At 38.9% G+C, this 21139-nt stretch overlaps 1 protein-coding gene across 3 annotated transcripts in view; it reads left to right on the plus strand.

Annotated features, from left to right (window-relative positions):
* The window catches only part of DRC1 (dynein regulatory complex subunit 1), an 85128-nt gene that overhangs the window by 6477 nt on the left and 57512 nt on the right, over positions 1-21139 (plus strand). For all 3 annotated transcript variants that reach the window (XM_073673801.1, XM_073673800.1, XM_073673799.1), the window contains one exon: positions 20938-21050. In XM_073673801.1, the coding sequence (XP_073529902.1) occupies positions 20938-21050 (113 nt within the window). The remainder of the gene's footprint in view (positions 1-20937; positions 21051-21139) is intronic.

Consider the following 21139-nt stretch of genomic DNA (forward strand, 5'->3'; position numbering starts at 1 on the left):
CTCCATTGAGCTTTTGAGTCTTTCGATAGTTTCTCTGCAGGATGTCAGAATCGCCCCCAGAGCTGCTGTTCTGATGTGATTGGCCCCCCACCCTCATAGATCTTCTGCTGAGGATGCTTCAAAGGTTCTCAGTAGGGCTGAGGTCAGGGGAGGGTGGTAGCCGCACCAGGATCTTCTCCCCTTTTGTGCCCATAGCATTCATGAGACGGGGCATTGTCAGCGTGAAGATGATTTTGCTACGGACGGCCCGGTTCACGGTTCTTCTTTTTGTACCATGGAAGAAAGTGGTCAGTGAGAAACTACAGTTAGGTCCATATATATTTGGACAGAGACAACATTTTTCTAATTTGGTTCTAGACATTACCACAATGAATTTTAAACAAAACAATTCAGATGCAGTTGAAGTTCAGACTTTCAGCTTTCATTTGAGGGTATCCACATTAAAATTGGATGAAGGGTTTAGGAGTTTCAGCTCCTTAACATGGGCCACCCTGTTTTTAAAGGGACCAAAAGGAATTGGACAGATTAAATATTTGTAAATAAATGTTCATTTCTAGTACTTGGTTGAAAACCCTTTGTTGGCAATGACTGCCTGAAGTCTTGAACTCATGGACATCACCAGATGCTGTGTTTCCTCCTTTCTGATGCTCTGCCAGGCCTTCACTGCAGGGGTTTTCAGTTGCTGTTTGTTTGTGGGCCTTTCTGTCTGAAGTTTAGTGAAATGCATGCTCAATTGGGTTGAGATCAGGTGACTGACTTGGCCATTCAAGAATTTTCCACTTCTTTGCTTTAATAAACTCCTGGGTTGCTTTGGCTTTATGTTTTGGGTCATTGTCCATCTGTAGTATGAAACTATGACCAATCAGTTTGGCTGCATTTGGCTGGATCTCAGCACACAGTATGGCTCTGAATACATCAGAATTCATTCGGCTGCTTCTGTCCTGTGTCACATCATCAATAAACACTAGTGACCCAGTGCCACTGGCAGCCATGCATGCCCGCGCCATCACACTGCCTCCGCCGTGTTTTACAGATGATGTGGTATGCTTTGGATCATGAGCTGTACCACGCCTTCGCCATACTTTTCTCTTTCCATCATTCTGGTAGAGGTTGATCTTGGTTTCATCTGTCCAAAGAATGTTCTTCCAGAACTGTGCTGGCTTTTTTAGATGTTTTTTAGCAAAGTCCAGTCTAGGCTTTTTCTTCTTGATTCTTATGAGTGGCTTGCACCGTGCAGTGAACCCTCTGTATTTACTTTCATGCAGTCTTCTCTTTATGGTAGATTTGGATATTGATACGCCTACCTCCTGGAGAGTGGTGGTCACTTGGTTGGCTGTTGTGAAGGGGTTTCTCTTCACCATGGAGATTATTCTGCAATCATCCACCACTGTTGTCTTCCATGGGCGCCCAGGTCTTTTTGCATTGATGAGTTCACCAGTGCTTTCTTTCTTTCTCAGGATGTACCAAACTGTAGATTTTGCCACTCCTAATATTGTAGCAATTTCTCGGATGGGTTTTTTCTGTTTTTGCAGCTTAAGGATGGCTTGTTTCACCTGCATGGAGAGCTCCTTTCACCGCATGTTTACTTCACAGCAAAACCTTCCAAATGCAAGCACCACACCTCAAATCAACTCCAGGCCTTTTATCTGCTTAATTGAGAATGACATAATGAAGGGATTGCCCACACCTGTCCATGAAATAGCCTTGGAGTCAATTTTCCAATTACTTTTGGTCCCTTTAAAAACAGGGTGGCCCATGTTAAGGAGCTGAAACTCCTAAACCCTTCATCCAATTTTAATGTGGATACCCTCAAATGAAAGCTGAAAGTCTGAACTTCAACTGCATCTGAATTGTTTTGTTTAAAATTCATTGTGGTAATGTCTAGAACCAAAATTAGAAAAATGTTCTCTATCCAAATATATATGGACCTAACTGTATATACTTTGCGGAGGTCATTTTCACACCTTCATGGACCCTAAAGGGGCGACCAGCTCCCTCCATTATTCCTGTCCAGAACCTGACTCTATATAATAGATCCCTCTGTGTGTAATGACTCTATATAATAGATCCCTCTGCGTGTAATGACTCTATATAATAGATCCCAGTGTGTGTAATGACTCTATATAATAGATCCCTCTGTGTGTAATGACTCTATATAATAGATCCCTCTGCGTGTAATGACTGTATATAATAGATCCCTCTGCGTGTAATGACTCTATATAATAGATCCCTCTGCGTGTAATGACTCTATATAATAGATCCCTCTGTGTAATGACTCTATATAATAGATCCCTCTGCGTGTAATGACTCTATATAATAGATCGCTCTGTGTGTAATGACTCTATATAATATATCCCTCTGCGTGTAATGACTATATAATAGATCCCTCTGTGTGTAATGACTCTATATAATAGATCCCTCTTTGTGTAATGACTCTATATAATAGATCCCTTTGCGTGTAATGACTATATAATAGATCCCTCTGCGTGTAATGACTCTATATAATAGATCCCTCTGCGTGTAATGACTCTATATAATAGATCGCTCTGTGTGTAATGACTCTATATAATAGATCCCTCTGTGTGTAATGACTATATAATAGATCCCTCTGCGTGTAATGACTCTATATAATAGATCCCTCTGCGAGTAATGACTCTATATAATAGATCCCTCTGCGTGTAATGACTCTATATAATAGATCCCTCTGCGAGTAATGACTCTATATAATAGATCCCTCTGCGTGTAATGACTCTATATAATAGATCCCTCTGCGAGTAATGACTATATAATAGATCCCTCTGCGTGTAATGACTCTATTTAATAGATCCCTCTGCGTGTAATGACTCTATATAATAGATCCCTCTGCGTGTAGTGACTCTATATAATAGATCCCTCTGCGTGTAATGACTCTATATAATAGATCCCTCTGCGTGTAATGACTCTATATAATAGATCGCTCTGTGTGTAATGACTCTATATAATAGATCCCTCTGCGTGTAATGACTCTATATAATAGATCCCTCTGCGTGTAATGACTCTATATAATAGATCCCTCTGCGTGTAATGACTCTATATAATAGATCCCTCTGTCTGTAATGACTCTATATAATGGATCCCTCTTTGTGTAATGACTCTATATAATAGATCCCTCTGCGTGTAATGACTATATAATGGATCCCTCTGTGTGTAATGACTCTATATAATAGATCCCTCTGCGTGTAATGACTCTATATAATAGATCCCTCTGTGTGTAATGACTCTATATAATAGATCCCTCTGCGTGTAATGACTATATAATAGATCCCTCTGCGTGTAATGGCTCTATATAATAGATCCCTCTGCGTGTAATGGCTCTATATAATAGATCCCTCTGCGTGTATCGACTCTATATAATAGATCCCTCTGCGTGTAATGACTCTATATAATAGATCCCTCTGTGTGTAATGACTATATAATAGGTCCCTCTGCGTGTAATGACTCTATATAATAGATCCCTCTGCGAGTAATGACTCTATATAATAGATCCCTCTGCGAGTAATGACTCTATATAATAGATCCCTCTGCGAGTAATGACTCTATATAATAGATCCCTCTGCGTGTAATGACTCTATATAATAGATCCCTCTGCGTGTAATGACTCTATATAATAGATCCCTCTGCGTGTAATGACTATTTAATAGATCCCTCTGCGTGTAATGACTATATAATAGATCCCTCTGCGTGTAATGACTCTATATAATAGATCCCTCTGCGTGTAATGACTCTATATAATAGATCCCTCTGCGTGTAATGACTATATAATAGATCCCTCTGCATGTAATGGCTCTATATAATAGATCCCTCTGCGTGTAATGGCTCTATATAATAGATCCCTCTGTGTGTAATGACTCTACATAATAGATCCCTCTGCGTGTAATGGCTCTATATAATTGATCCCTCTGCGTGTAATGACTATATAATAGATCCCTCTGCGTGTAATGGCTCTATATAATAGATCCCTCTGCGTGTAATGACTCTATATAATAGATCCCTCTGCGTGTAATGACTCTATATAATAGATCCCTCTGCGTGTAATGACTCTATATAATAGATCCCTCTGCGTGTAATGACTCTATATAATAGATCCCTCTGTGTGTAATGACTCTATATAATAGATCCCTCTGTGTGTAATGACTCTATATAATAGATCCCTCTGTGTGTAATGACTCTATATAATAGATCCCTCTGTGTGTAATGACTCTATATAATAGATCCCTCTATGTAATGACTCTATATAATAGATCCCTCTGCGTGTAATGACTCTATATAATAGATCCCTCTGTGTGTAATGACTCTATATAATAGATCTCTTTTGTGTGTAATGACTCTATATAATAGATCCCTCTGTGTGTAATGACTCTATATAATAGATCCCTCTGTGTGTAATGACTCTATATAATAGATCCCTCTGCGTGTAATGACTCTGTATAATAGATCTCTCTGTGTGTAATGACTCTATATAATAGATCTCTCTGCGTGTAATGACTCTATATAATACATCCCTCTGTGTGTAATGACTCTATATAATAGATCCCTCTGTATGTAATGACTCTATATAATAGATCCCTCTGTGTGTAATGACTCTATATATTAGATCCCTCTGTGTGTAATGACTGTATATAATAGATAACTCTTTGTGTAATGACTCTATATAATAGATCTCTCTGTGTGTAATGACTCTATATAATAGATCCCTCTGTGTGTAATGACTCTATATAATAGATCTCTCTGTGTGTAATGACTCTATATAATAGATCCCTCTGCGTGTAATGACTCTGTATAATAGATCTCTCTGTGTGTAATGACTCTATATAATAGATCTTTCTGCGTGTAATGACTCTATATAATAGATCCCTCTGTGTAATGACTCTATATAATAGATCGCTCTGGGTGTAATGACTCTATATAATAGATCGCTCTGTGTGTAATGACTCTATATAATAGATCGCTCTGTGTGTAATGACTCTATATAATAGATCCCTCTGTGTGTAATGACTATATAATAGATCCCTCTGTGTGTAATGACTCTATATAATAGATCCCTCTGTGTGTAATGACTCTATATAATAGATCCCTCTGTGTGTAATGACTCTATATAATAGATCCCTCTCTGTGTAATGACTCTATATAATAGATCACTCTGCGTGTAATGACTCTATATAATAGATCCCTCTGCGTGTAATGACTCTATATAATAGATCACTCTGCGTGTAGTGACTCTATATAATAGATCCCTCTGCGTGTAATGACTATATAATAGATCGCTCTGCGTGTAATGACTCTATATAATAGATCCCTCTGTGTGTAATGACTCTATATAATAGATCGCTCTGTGTGTAATGACTCTATATAATAGATCCCTCTGTGTGTAATGACTCTATATAATAGATCCCTCTGTGTGTAGTGACTCTATATAATAGATCCCTCTGTGTGTAATGACTCTATATAATAGATCCCTCTGTGTGTAATGACTCTATATAATAGATCCCTCTGTGTGTAATGACTCTATATAATAGATCCCTCTGTGTGTAATGACTCTATATAATAGATCCCTCTGTGTGTAATGACTCTATATAATAGATCCCTCTGTGTGTAATGACTCTATAGAATAGATCCCTCTGCGTGTATTGACTCTATAGAATAGATCCCTCTGTGTGTAATGACTCTATAGAATAGATCCCTCTGTGTGTAATGACTCTATAGAATAGATCGCTCTGTGTGTAATGACTCTATATAATAGATCCCTCTCTGTGTAATGACTCTATAGAATAGATCACTCTGCGTGTAATGACTCTATATAACAGATCCCTCTGTGTGTAATGACTCTATATAATAGATCACTCTGTGTGTAGTGACTCTATGTAATAGATCCCTTTGTGTGTAATGACTCTATATAATAGATCCCTCTGTGTGTAATGACTCTATATAATAGATCACTCTGTGTAGTGACTCTATATAATAGATCCCTCTGCGTGTAATGACTCTATATAATAGATCCCTCTGTGTGTAATGACTCTATATAATAGATCACTCTGTGTGTAATGACTTTATAATAGATCCCTCTGCGTGTAAAGACTCTATATAATAGATCCCTCTGTGTGTAATGACTCTATATAATAGATCCCTCTGTGTGTAATGACTCTATATAATAGATCCCTCTGCGTGTAAAGACTCTATATAATAGATCCCTCTGTGTGTAATGACTCTATGTAATAGATCCCTCTGTGTGTAATGACTCTATATAATAGATCCCTCTGTGTGTAATGACTCTATATAATAGATCCCTCTCTGTGTAATGACTCTATATAATAGATCACTCTGCGTTTAATGACTCTATATAATAGATCCCTCTGTGTGTAGCGACTCTATATAATAGATCCCTCTGTGTGTAATGACTCTATATAATAGATCCCTCTGTGTGTAATGACTCTATATAATAGATCCCTCTGCGTGTAATGACTCTATATAATAGATCCCTCTGTGTGTAATGACTATATATAATAGATCCCTCTGTGTATAATGACTCTATATAATAGATCCCTCTGCGTGTAATGACTCTATATAATAGATCCCTCTGCGTGTAATGACTCTATATAATAGATCCCTCTGTGTGTAACGACTCTATATAATAGATACCTCTGTGTGTAATGACTCTATATAATAGATCCCTCTGTGTGTAATGACTCTATATAATAGATCCCTCTGTGTGTAATGACTCTATATAATAGATCCCTCTGTGTGTAATGACTCTATATAATAGATCCCTCTGTGTGTAATGACTCTATATAATAGATCCCTCTATGTAATGACTCTATATAATAGATCCCTCTGCGTGTAATGACTCTATATAATAGATCCCTCTGTGTGTAATGACTCTATATAATAGATTTCTTTTGTGTGTAATGACTCTATATAATAGATCCCTCTGTGTGTAATGACTCTATATAATAGATCCCTCTGTGTGTAATGACTCTATATAATAGATCCCTCTGCGTGTAATGACTCTGTATAATAGATCTCTCTGTGTGTAATGACTCTATATAATAGATCTCTCTGCGTGTAATGACTCTATATAATACATCCCTCTGTGTGTAATGACTCTATATAATAGATCCCTCTGTATGTAATGACTCTATATAATAGATCCCTCTGTGTGTAATGACTCTATATATTAGATCCCTCTGTGTGTAATGACTGTATATAATAGATAACTCTTTGTGTAATGACTCTATATAATAGATCTCTCTGTGTGTAATGACTCTATATAATAGATCCCTCTGTGTGTAATGACTCTATATAATAGATCTCTCTGTGTGTAATGACTCTATATAATAGATCCCTCTGCGTGTAATGACTCTGTATAATAGATCTCTCTGTGTGTAATGACTCTATATAATAGATCTTTCTGCGTGTAATGACTCTATATAATAGATCCCTCTGTGTAATGACTCTATATAATAGATCGCTCTGGGTGTAATGACTCTATATAATAGATCGCTCTGTGTGTAATGACTCTATATAATAGATCGCTCTGTGTGTAATGACTCTATATAATAGATCCCTCTGTGTGTAATGACTCTATATAATAGATCCCTCTGTGTGTAATGACTCTATATAATAGATCCCTCTGTGTGTAATGACTCTATATAATAGATCCCTCTGTGTGTAATGACTCTATATAATAGATCCCTCTCTGTGTAATGACTCTATATAATAGATCACTCTGCGTGTAATGACTCTATATAATAGATCCCTCTGCGTGTAATGACTCTATATAATAGATCACTCTGCGTGTAGTGACTCTATATAATAGATCCCTCTGCGTGTAATGACTATATAATAGATCGCTCTGCGTGTAATGACTCTATATAATAGATCCCTCTGTGTGTAATGACTCTATATAATAGATCGCTCTGTGTGTAATGACTCTATATAATAGATCCCTCTGTGTGTAATGACTCTATATAATAGATCCCTCTGTGTTTAGTGACTCTATATAATAGATCCCTCTGTGTGTAATGACTCTATATAATAGATCCCTCTGTGTGTAATGACTCTATATAATAGATCCCTCTGTGTGTAATGACTCTATATAATAGATCCCTCTGTGTGTAATGACTCTATATAATAGATCCCTCTGTGTGTAATGACTCTATATAATAGATCCCTCTGTGTGTAATGACTCTATAGAATAGATCCCTCTGCGTGTATTGACTTTATAGAATAGATCCCTCTGTGTGTAATGACTCTATAGAATAGATCCCTCTGTGTGTAATGACTCTATAGAATAGATCGCTCTGTGTGTAATGACTCTATATAATAGATCCCTCTCTGTGTAATGACTCAGAATAGATCACTCTGCGTGTAATGACTCTATATAACAGATCCCTCTGTGTGTAATGACTCTATATAATAGATCACTCTGTGTGTAGTGACTCTATGTAATAGATCCTTTTGTGTGTAATGACTCTATATAATAGATCCCTCTGTGTGTAATGACTCTATATAATAGATCACTCTGTGTGTAGTGACTCTATATAATAGATCCCTCTGCGTGTAATGACTCTATATAATAGATCCCTCTGTGTGTAATGACTCTATATAATAGATCACTCTGTGTGTAATGACTTTATAATAGATCCCTCTGCGTGTAAAGACTCTATATAATAGATCCCTCTGTGTGTAATGACTCTATATAATAGATCCCTCTGTGTGTAATGACTCTATATAATAGATCCCTCTGCGTGTAAAGACTCTATATAATAGATCCCTCTGTGTGTAATGACTCTATGTAATAGATCCCTCTGTGTGTAATGACTCTATATAATAGATCCCTCTGTGTGTAATGACTCTATATAATAGATCCCTCTCTGTGTAATGACTCTATATAATAGATCACTCTGCGTTTAATGACTCTATATAATAGATCCCTCTGTGTGTAGCGACTCTATATAATAGATCCCTCTGTGTGTAATGACTCTATATAATAGATCCCTCTGTGTGTAATGACTCTATATAATAGATCCCTCTGCGTGTAATGACTCTATATAATAGATCCCTCTGTGTGTAATGACTATATATAATAGATCCCTCTGTGTATAATGACTCTATATAATAGATCCCTCTGCGTGTAATGACTCTATATAATAGATCCCTCTGCGTGTAATGACTCTATATAATAGATCCCTCTGTGTGTAACGACTCTATATAATAGATACCTCTGTGTGTAATGACTCTATATAATAGATCCCTCTGCGTGTAATGACTCTATATAATAGATCCCTCTGTGTGTAATGACTCTATATAATAGATCCCTCTGTGTATAATGACTCTATATAATAGATCCCTCTGCGTGTAATGACTCTATATAATAGATACCTCTATGTGTAATGACTCTATATAATAGATCCCTCTGTGTGTAATGACTATATAATAGATCCCTCTGTGTGTAATGACTTTATATAATAGATCCCTCTGTGTGTAATGACTCTATATAATAGATCCCTCTGTGTGTAATCACTCTATATAATAGATCCCTCTGTGTGTAATGACTCTATATAATAGATCCCTCTGTGTGTAATGACTCTATATAATAGATCCCTCTGTGTGTAATGACTCTATATAATAGATCCCTCTGTGTGTAATGACTCTATATAATAGATCCCTCTCTGTGTAATGACTCTATATAATAGATCACTCTGCGTGTAATGACTCTATATAATAGATCCCTCTGCGTGTAATGACTCTATATAATAGATCACTCTGCGTGTAGTGACTCTATATAATAGATCCCTCTGCGTGTAATGACTCTATATAATAGATCGCTCTGCGTGTAATGACTCTATATAATAGATCCCTCTGTGTGTAATGACTCTATATAATAGATCGCTCTGTGTGTAATGACTCTATATAATAGATCCCTCTGTGTGTAATGACTCTATATAATAGATCCCTCTGTGTGTAGTGACTCTATATAATAGATCCCTCTGTGTGTAATGACTCTATATAATAGATCCCTCTGTGTGTAATGACTCTATATAATAGATCCCTCTGTGTGTAATGACTCTATATAATAGATCCCTCTGTGTGTAATGACTCTATATAATAGATCCCTCTGTGTGTAATGACTCTATATAATAGATCCCTCTGTGTGTAATGACTCTATAGAATAGATCCCTCTGCGTGTATTGACTCTATAGAATAGATCCCTCTGTGTGTAATGACTCTATAGAATAGATCCCTCTGTGTGTAATGACTCTATAGAATAGATCGCTCTGTGTGTAATGACTCTATATAATAGATCCCTCTCTGTGTAATGACTCTATAGAATAGATCACTCTGCGTGTAATGACTCTATATAACAGATCCCTCTGTGTGTAATGACTCTATATAATAGATCACTCTGTGTGTAGTGACTCTATGTAGTAGATCCCTTTGTGTGTAATGACTCTATATAATAGATCCCTCTGTGTGTAATGACTCTATATAATAGATCACTCTGTGTGTAGTGACTCTATATAATAGATCCCTCTGCGTGTAATGACTCTATATAATAGATCCCTCTGTGTGTAATGACTCTATATAATAGATCACTCTGTGTGTAATGACTTTATAATAGATCCCTCTGCGTGTAAAGACTCTATATAATAGATCCCTCTGTGTGTAATGACTCTATATAATAGATCCCTCTGTGTGTAATGACTCTATATAATAGATCCCTCTGCGTGTAATCACTCTATATAATAGATCCCTCTGCGTGTAATGACTCTATATAATAGATCCCTCTGCGTGTAATGACTCTATATAATAGATCCCTCTGTGTGTAATGACTCTATATAATAGATCCCTCTGTGTGTAATGACTCTATATAATAGATCCCTCTGTGTGTAATGACTCTATATAATAGATCCCTCTGTGTGTAATGACTCTATATAATAGATCCCTCTATGTAATGACTCTATATAATAGATCCCTCTGCGTGTAATGACTCTATATAATAGATCCCTCTGTGTGTAATGACTCTATATAATAGATCTCTTTTGTGTGTAATGACTCTATATAATAGATCCCTCTGTGTGTAATGACTCTATATAATAGATCCCTCTGTGTGTAATGACTCTATATAATAGATCCCTCTGCGTGTAATGACTCTGTATAATAGATCTCTCTGTGTGTAATGACTCTATATAATAGATCTCTCTGCGTGTAATGACTCTATATAATACATCCCTCTGTGTGTAATGACTCTATATAATAGATCCCTCTGTATGTAATGACTCTATATAATAGATCCCTCTGTGTGTAATGACTCTATATATTAGATCCCTCTGTGTGTAATGACTGTATATAATAGATATCTCTTTGTGTAATGACTCTATATAATAGATCTCTCTGTGTGTAATGACTCTATATAATAGATCCCTCTGTGTGTAATGACTCTATATAATAGATCTCTCTGTGTGTAATGACTCTATATAATAGATCCCTCTGCGTGTAATGACTCTGTATAATAGATCTCTCTGTGTGTAATGACTCTATATAATAGATCTTTCTGCGTGTAATGACTCTATATAATAGATCCCTCTGTGTAATGACTCTATATAATAGATCGCTCTGGGTGTAATGACTCTATATAATAGATCCCTCTGTGTGTAATGACTCTATATAATAGATCCCTCTGTGTGTAATGACTCTATATAATAGATCCCTCTGCGTGTAATGACTCTGTATAATAGATCTCTCTGTGTGTAATGACTCTGTATAATAGATCTCTCTGTGTGTAATGACTCTATATAATAGATCTCTCTGCGTGTAATGACTCTATATAATACATCCCTCTGTGTGTAATGACTCTATATAATAGATCCCTCTGTATGTAATGACTCTATATAATAGATCCCTCTGTGTGTAATGACTCTATATATTAGATCCCTCTGTGTGTAATGACTGTATATAATAGATATCTCTTTGTGTAATGACTCTATATAATAGATCTCTCTGTGTGTAATGACTCTATATAATAGATCCCTCTGTGTGTAATGACTCTATATAATAGATCTCTCTGTGTGTAATGACTCTATATAATAGATCCCTCTGCGTGTAATGACTCTGTATAATAGATCTCTCTGTGTGTAATGACTCTATATAATAGATCTTTCTGCGTGTAATGACTCTATATAATAGATCCCTCTGTGTAATGACTCTATATAATAGATCGCTCTGGGTGTAATGACTCTATATAATAGATCGCTCTGTGTGTAATGACTCTATATAATAGATCGCTCTGTGTGTAATGACTCTATATAATAGATCCCTCTGTGTGTAATGACTCTATATAATAGATCCCTCTGTGTGTAATGACTCTATATAATAGATCCCTCTGTGTGTAATGACTCTATATAATAGATCCCTCTGTGTGTAATGACTCTATATAATAGATCCCTCTCTGTGTAATGACTCTATATAATAGATCACTCTGCGTGTAATGACTCTATATAATAGATCCCTCTGCGTGTAATGACTCTATATAATAGATCACTCTGCGTGTAGTGACTCTATATAATAGATCCCTCTGCGTGTAATGACTCTATATAATAGATCGCTCTGCGTGTAATGACTCTATATAATAGATCCCTCTGTGTGTAATGACTATATAATAGATCGCTCTGTGTGTAATGACTCTATATAATAGATCCCTCTGTGTGTAATGACTCTATATAATAGATCCCTCTGTGTGTAGTGACTCTATATAATAGATCCCTCTGTGTGTAATGACTCTATATAATAGATCCCTCTGTGTGTAATGACTCTATATAATAGATCCCTCTGTGTGTAATGACTCTATATAATAGATCCCTCTGTGTGTAATGACTCTATATAATAGATCCCTCTGTGTGTAATGACTCTATATAATAGATCCCTCTGTGTGTAATGACTCTATAGAATAGATCCCTCTGCGTGTATTGACTCTATAGAATAGATCCCTCTGTGTGTAATGACTCTATAGAATAGATCCCTCTGTGTGTAATGACTCTATAGAATAGATCGCTCTGTGTGTAATGACTCTATATAATAGATCCCTCTCTGTGTAATGACTCTATAGAATAGATCACTCTGCGTGTAATGACTCTATATAACAGATCCCTCTGTGTGTAATGACTCTATATAATAGATCACTCTGTGTGTAGTGACTCTATGTAATAGATCCCTTTGTGTGTAATGACTCTATATAATAGATCCCTCTGTGTGTAATGACTCTATATAATAGATCACTCTGTGTGTAGTGACTCTATATAATAGATCCCTCTGCGTGTAATGACTCTATATAATAGATCCCTCTGTGTGTAATGACTCTATATTATAGATCACTCTGTGTGTAATGACTTTATAATAGATCCCTCTGCGTGTAAAGACTCTATGTAATAGATCCCTCTGTGTGTAATGACTATATAATAGATCCCTCTGTGTGTAATGACTCTATATAATAGATCCCTCTGCGTGTAAAGACTCTATATAATAGATCCCTCTGTGTGTAATGACTCTATGTAATAGATCCCTCTGTGTGTAATGACTCTATATAATAGATCCCTCTGTGTGTAATGACTCTATATAATAGATCCCTCTCTGTGTAATGACTCTATATAATAGATCACTCTGCGTTTCATGACTCTATATAATAGATCCCTCTGTGTGTAGCGACTCTATATAATAGATCCCTCTGTGTGTAATGACTCTATATAATAGATCCCTCTGTGTGTAATGACTCTATATAATAGATCCCTCTGCGTGTAATGACTCTATATAATAGATCCCTCTGTGTGTAATGACTATATATAATAGATCCCTCTGTGTATAATGACTCTATATAATAGATCCCTCTGCGTGTAATGACTCTATATAATAGATCCCTCTGCGTGTAATGACTCTATATAATAGATCCCTCTGTGTGTAACGACTCTATATAATAGATACCTCTGTGTGTAATGACTCTATATAATAGATCCCTCTGCGTGTAATGACTCTATATAATAGATCCCTCTGTGTGTAATGACTCTATATAATAGATCCCTCTGTGTATAATGACTCTATATAATAGATCCCTCTGCGTGTAATGACTCTATATAATAGATACCTCTATGTGTAATGACTCTATATAATAGATCCCTCTGTGTGTAATGACTCTATATAATAGATCCCTCTGTGTGTAATGACTTTATATAATAGATCCCTCTGTGTGTAATGACTCTATATAATAGATCCCTCTGTGTGTAATCACTCTATATAATAGATCCCTCTGTGTGTAATGACTCTATATAATAGATCCCTCTGTGTGTAATGACTCTATATAATAGATCCCTCTGTGTGTAATGACTCTATATAATAGATCCCTCTGTGTGTAATGACTCTATATAATAGATCCCTCTCTGTGTAATGACTCTATATAATAGATCACTCTGCGTGTAATGACTCTATATAATAGATCCCTCTGCGTGTAATGACTCTATATAATAGATCACTCTGCGTGTAGTGACTCTATATAATAGATCCCTCTGCGTGTAATGACTCTATATAATAGATCGCTCTGCGTGTAATGACTCTATATAATAGATCCCTCTGTGTGTAATGACTCTATATAATAGATCGCTCTGTGTGTAATGACTCTATATAATAGATCCCTCTGTGTGTAATGACTCTATATAATAGATCCCTCTGTGTGTAGTGACTCTATATAATAGATCCCTCTGTGTGTAATGACTCTATATAATAGATCCCTCTGTGTGTAATGACTCTATATAATAGATCCCTCTGTGTGTAATGACTCTATATAATAGATCCCTCTGTGTGTAATGACTCTATATAATAGATCCCTCTGTGTGTAATGACTCTATATAATAGATCCCTCTGTGTGTAATGACTCTATAGAATAGATCCCTCTGCGTGTATTGACTCTATAGAATAGATCCCTCTGTGTGTAATGACTCTATAGAATAGATCCCTCTGTGTGTAATGACTCTATAGAATAGATCGCTCTGTGTGTAATGACTCTATATAATAGATCCCTCTCTGTGTAATGACTCTATAGAATAGATCACTCTGCGTGTAATGACTCTATATAACAGATCCCTCTGTGTGTAATGACTCTATATAATAGATCACTCTGTGTAGTGACTCTATGTAGTAGATCCCTTTGTGTGTAATGACTCTATATAATAGATCCCTCTGTGTGTAATGACTCTATATAATAGATCACTCTGTGTGTAGTGACTCTATATAATAGATCCCTCTGCGTGTAATGACTCTATATAATAGATCCCTCTGTGTGTAATGACTCTATATAATAGATCACTCTGTGTGTAATGACTTTATAATAGATCCCTCTGCGTGTAAAGACTCTATATAATAGATCCCTCTGTGTGTAATGACTCTATATAATAGATCCCTCTGTGTGTAATGACTCTATATAATAGATCCCTCTGCGTGTAAAGACTCTATATAATAGATCCCTCTGTGTGTAATGACTCTATGTAATAGATCCCTCTGTGTGTAATGACTCTATATAATAGATCCCTCTGTGTGTAATGACTCTATATAATAGATCCCTCTCTGTGTAATGACTCTATGTAATAGATCCCTCTGCGTGTAAAGACTCTATATAATAGATCCCTCTGTGTGTAATGACTCTATGTAATAGATCCCTCTGTGTGTAATGACTCTATATAATAGATCCCTCTGCGTGTAAAGACTCTATATAATAGATCCCTCTGTGTGTAATGACTCTATGTAATAGATCCCTCTGCGTGTAAAGACTCTATATAATAGATCCCTCTGTGTGTAATGACTCTATAATAGATCCCTCTGTGTGTAATGACTCTATATAATAGATCACTTTGCGTTTAATGACTCTATATAATAGATCCCTCTGTGTGTAGCGACTCTATATAATAGATCCCTCTGTGTGTAATGACTCTATATAATAGATCCCTCTGTGTGTAATGAGTCTATATAATAGATCCCTCTGCGTGTAATGACTCTATATAATAGATCCCTCTGTGTGTAATGACTATATATAATAGATCCCTCTGTGTATAATGACTCTATATAATTGATCCCTCTGCGTGTAATGACTCTATATAATAGATCCCTCTGTGTGTAACGACTCTATATAATAGATCCCTCTGTGTGTAATGACTCTATATAATAGATCCCTCTGCGTGTAATGACTCTATATAATAGATCCCTCTGTGTGTAATGACTCTATATAATAGATCCCTCTGTGTATAATGACTCTATATAATAGATCCCTCTGCGTGTAATGACTCTATATAATAGATCCCTCTGTGTGTAATCACTCTATATAATAGATCCCTCTGTGTGTAATGACTCTATATAATAGATCCCTCTGCGTGTAATGACTCTATATAATAGATCCCTCTGTGTGTAATGACTCAATATAATAGATCCCTCTGTGTGTAATGACTCTATATAATAGATCGCTCTGTGTGTAATCACTCTATGTAATAGATCCCTCTGTGTGTAATCACTCTATATAATAGATCCCTCTGCGTGTAATGACTATATAATAGATCCCTCTGTGTGTAATGACTCTATATAATAGATCCCTCTGTGTGTAATCACTCTATATAATAGATCCCTCTGTGTGTAATCACTCTATATAATAGATCCCTCTGTGTGTAATGAGTCTATATAATATAGGAGTTTCACTTTTTGTATTGAAGAACTGAAGTAAAGTAACCTTTTTGATGATATTCTAATTTAGTGAGATGCACCTGTACCTGTCTGCTTCTTTGTAATGGTTTGTTAGCAGCTACGCTCTTAGACTGTGTTCACATGTTGCGTTTTTGCTGCTTTTTTATGCAGATTTTCAGCTGGGTATTACAGTAGCAGTAAAAGCTATGAGATTTCAGACATCTCCTGCACACACATTGGTTTTTTTTTCCTTACTGATTTGGAAAACTGCTGTTTTTTTGCAAACGGCATCATGACACTGCTTTCAGCGTTTTTGCAGTTTTTTTCACCCATTGAAGGTAATGGACAGTGCAAAAACAAAGCAAAATACACAGCAAGAACCGCAGCTATCAGGTTTTGCTGCGTTTTTGGTGCAGAAACCTGAGGAACTTGCATCATGTTTTTTTGAGAGCCATTAAACATTATCAGACAAATGTACCTGACAAAAATGCAGCAAAAAAAACGCTGCAAAACCTGCTTTTTTGAAGCTGCGTCTTTACTGCTAAGAGAGCAGGTTTGACTTTCAGAAAAAAAAATGCAGGAAAAACACAACGTGTGAACATAGCCTTAGGCCACGTTCACACGTTCAAGGGAAACTGTCACCCCCTTGGACGTACCTAACCTATTAATATGGGCATACCGGTTCTAGAATACTTAAAACAGTCCTACCTGTATGCCTCATATGTGCCTCATGTCTTCGGTCTTGTTGTTCTGTGATAATCTTTTAATCCTTTATGTTAATGTGTTCTTAAAGGCTCTGGGGCATTAGGTGCCTTGAATGAAATTCCTTCCTACGGTCTTTATTTGATTGCCTGTGGCCTCCTATCAGCCCTGTGACGTCTAGTGGTTGTCCCACGCCTGCGCCATGCCATTGCGAAATTCCATCTTTCTATGGGCATTGGCTTCCTGTTTCTTCTGCACAGGCGGTTTTAATATTTGATGTCGGTCCTGGGCGCTGCTTGTTCTTTATTGTTTGGAAGCAGGCAGAACTTAGGCGAAAGGCAGCAAATCTGGGCACGGCCGACTCATTCAAGAAGGAAGACTGCGAGCCCGAGCATGGCCTACATGTTCAATAAGAAAGGCAGCGAGCCCAAGCATGGCCGACTTGTTCAAGAAGAAAGGCAGCGAGCCCAAGCATGGCCGACTTGTTCAAGAAGAAAGGCAGCGAGCCCGAGCATGGCCTACATGTTCAATAAGAAAGGCAGCGAGCCCAAGCATGGCCGACTTGTTCAAGAAGAAAGGCAGCGAGCCCAAGCATGGCCGACTTGTTCAAGAAGAAAGGCAGCGAGCCCGAGCACGGCCTACATGTTCAATAAGAAAGGCAGCGAGCCCAAGCATGGCCGACTTGTTCAAGAAGAAAGGCCGCGAGCCCAAGCATGGCCGACTTGTTCAAGAAGAAAGGCAGCGAGCCCAAGCATGGCCTACTTGTTCAAGAAGAAAGGCAGCGAGCCCGAGCACGGCCTACATGTTCAATAAGAAAGGCAGCGAGCCCAAGCATGGCCGACTTGTTCAAGAAGAAAGGCAGCGAGCCCAAGCATGGCCGACTTGTTCAAGAAGAAAGACAGCGAGCACGGCTGACTCGTTCAAGAAGAAAGGCAGCGAGCACAAGCACGGCCGACATGTTCAAGAATTAAAGGCAACAAGCCTGAGCATAGCCTACATGTTCAATAAGAAAGGGCGCGAGCCCAAGCATGGGCGACATGTTCAATAAGAAAGGCAACAAGCCTGAGCACAGCCAACATGTTCAAAATTAAAAGGCAACGAGCCCGAGCACGGCCGACATGTTCAAGAAGAAAGGCAGCGAGCCCGAGCACAGCTGACATGTTCAAGAATAAAAGGCAACGAGCCCGAGCACGGCCGACATGTTCAAGAATAAAAGGCAACGAGCCCGAGCACGGCCGACATGTTCAAGAATAAAAGGCAACGAGCCCGAGCACGGCCGACATGTTCAAGAAGAAAGGCAACGAGCCCGAACACGGCCGACATGTTCAAGAATAAAAGGTAACAAGCCCGAGCACGGCCGACATGTTCAAGAAGAAAGGCAACGAGCTCGAGCACGGCCAACATGTTCAAGAAGAAAGGCAGGAGCACGGCCGACATGTTCAAAAATAAAAGGCAACGAGCCCTAGCACGGCCGACATGTTCAAAAATAAAAGACAGGAGCACGGCCGACATGTTCAAGAAGAAAGGCAACGAGCTCGAGCACGGCCGACATGTTCAAGAATAAAAGGCAACGAGCCCGAGCAGGGCCGACATGTTCAAGAAGAAAAGGTAACAAGCCCGAGCACGGCCGACATGTTCACGAAGAAAGGCAACAAGCTCGAGCACGGCCGACATGTTCAAGAATAAAAGGCAACGAGCCCGAGCACGGCCGACATGTTCAAGAATAAAAGGTAACTAGCCCGAGCACGGCCGACATGTTCAAGAAGAAAGGCAACGAGCTCGACCACGGCCGACATGTTCAAGAAGAAAGGCAGGAGCACGGCCGACATGTTCAAAAATAAAAGGCAACGAGCCCTAGCACGGCCGACATGTTCAAAAATAAAAGGCAACGAGCCCGAGCACGGCCGACATGTTCAAGAAGAAAGGCAGCGAGCCCGAGCACGGCCGACATGTTCAAGAATAAAAGGCAACGAGCCCGAGCACGGCCAACATGTTCAAGAAGAAAGGCAGGAGCACGGCCGACATGTTCAAAAATAAAAGGCAACGAGCCCTAGCACGGCCGACATGTTCAAAAATAAAAGGCAACGAGCCCGAGCACGGCCGACATGTTCAAGAAGAAAGGCAGCGAGCCCGAGCACGGCCGACATGTTCAAGAATAAAAGGCAACGAGCCCGAGCACGGCCGACATGTTCAAGAAGAAAGGCAGCGAGCCCGAGCACGGCCGACATGTTCAAGAATAAAAGGCAACGAGCCCGAGCACGACCGACATGTTCAAGAATAAAAGGCAACGAGCCCGAGCACGGCCGACATGTTCAAGAAGAAAGGCAGCGAGCCCGAGCACGGCCGACATGTTCAAGAATAAAAGGCAACGAGCCCGAGCACGGCCGACATGTTCAAGAATAAAAGGCAACGAGCCCGAGCACGGCCGACATGTTCAAGAAAAAAGGCAGCAAGCCCGAGCACGGCCGACATGTTCAAGAAGAAAGGCAGCAAGCCTGAGCACGGCTGATCCCCAAAAACATCAGAATTGCTCTTTTTTGGTCCCCACATCTTCACAAAAGAAATCCCATAAAAAGCAATCAAAGCATCATGTGTCCCCAGTAATTGTGCCGAGAAAAACACCAGCGTGCCTCAGAAACACCGGACACCCACAGATAACCGAACCACCCCCCAGACATATCACCTGCGAAGCCTCAATGAGTGACACTGTGCCCCGGAGTCCTGCAGTATGGACGCTCTCCTATGAAGGCCTCAGATCTCACCTGGTGGGAAGGGGATCAGCCCAATTGGCACCTGGTCAAGTCGTGTAGCCGCCGTGTCAAGGCCTGTTCAGTGTACGCTTGACAGTGGCATTTGAGGGGCCAAACTGATGCTGTCGGGTGCTGGCTATGAACCACAACTCCTGAGTCGTCCATCAGTGGTGTCTTCCGGACGCAGTGATGCAGAAAATAATTGTATTTTTAAATATTTTTTCATTTCTCAATTTTTGGAGGGGAAAAAGGAAACTATTCAAACTTTCTCAAATTTTTATTATTTCTTTAAAACTTTTTTTATTTTTTTAGTCCTGTGACAGTGCGATTGTTTGTAGTATATACTGAGCCGTCTCGTCTCCTGTGAAACCCCGACCCCTTCACTGCCGATCCTCACCGAGATCGGGTGGTCGGAGGTGACGGACAGGTGCCGGCATTTCTGTCACGCCGCTCCTGTACCTCACTACTAGGGCCGGGGTTCAGGATATCTAAACCTAGAATAGATTCTCTGATTGGCTGCCTGCTTGTTGATGGTTTCCAGGTTACATGATGATACATGTATTATACCGAGGGCAGACGTCACATCAGCCGACACTGGAGTGCATCGCAGATCACCTGATCCCAGACCAGAAAGTGATGATGATGGGAGCTGGGGGTCCGGTGTCCCCCCGCATCATTTTGGGTTTATTTTCTCATATTTCCTGCAGTTTTACATTTGATATTTTCTGTTTCCCGGCAGAGGCTGCGTAAACTGGTGTCCGACGGGACGGGACTTGTGACCAACATCCAGGTGGCGGCAGATGCCAGAGAGACGCAACGGAGGGCAGAGGAGGAGGAGATGAGGAGGCTGAGGTGAACCCATGAGGAGCTACTTAAAGGGATGGACCTGGTGTTAGAGGTCCCACCTCAGGGGATGTGGCAGCGCATGTGCGGGACCCTTA

Source organism: Phyllobates terribilis, unplaced genomic scaffold (assembly GCF_046119375.1).
Source record: "Phyllobates terribilis strain yellow unplaced genomic scaffold, ASM4611937v1 Scaffold_3__8_contigs__length_932513732, whole genome shotgun sequence".
Classification (NCBI taxonomy): Eukaryota; Metazoa; Chordata; class Amphibia; order Anura; family Dendrobatidae; genus Phyllobates; species Phyllobates terribilis.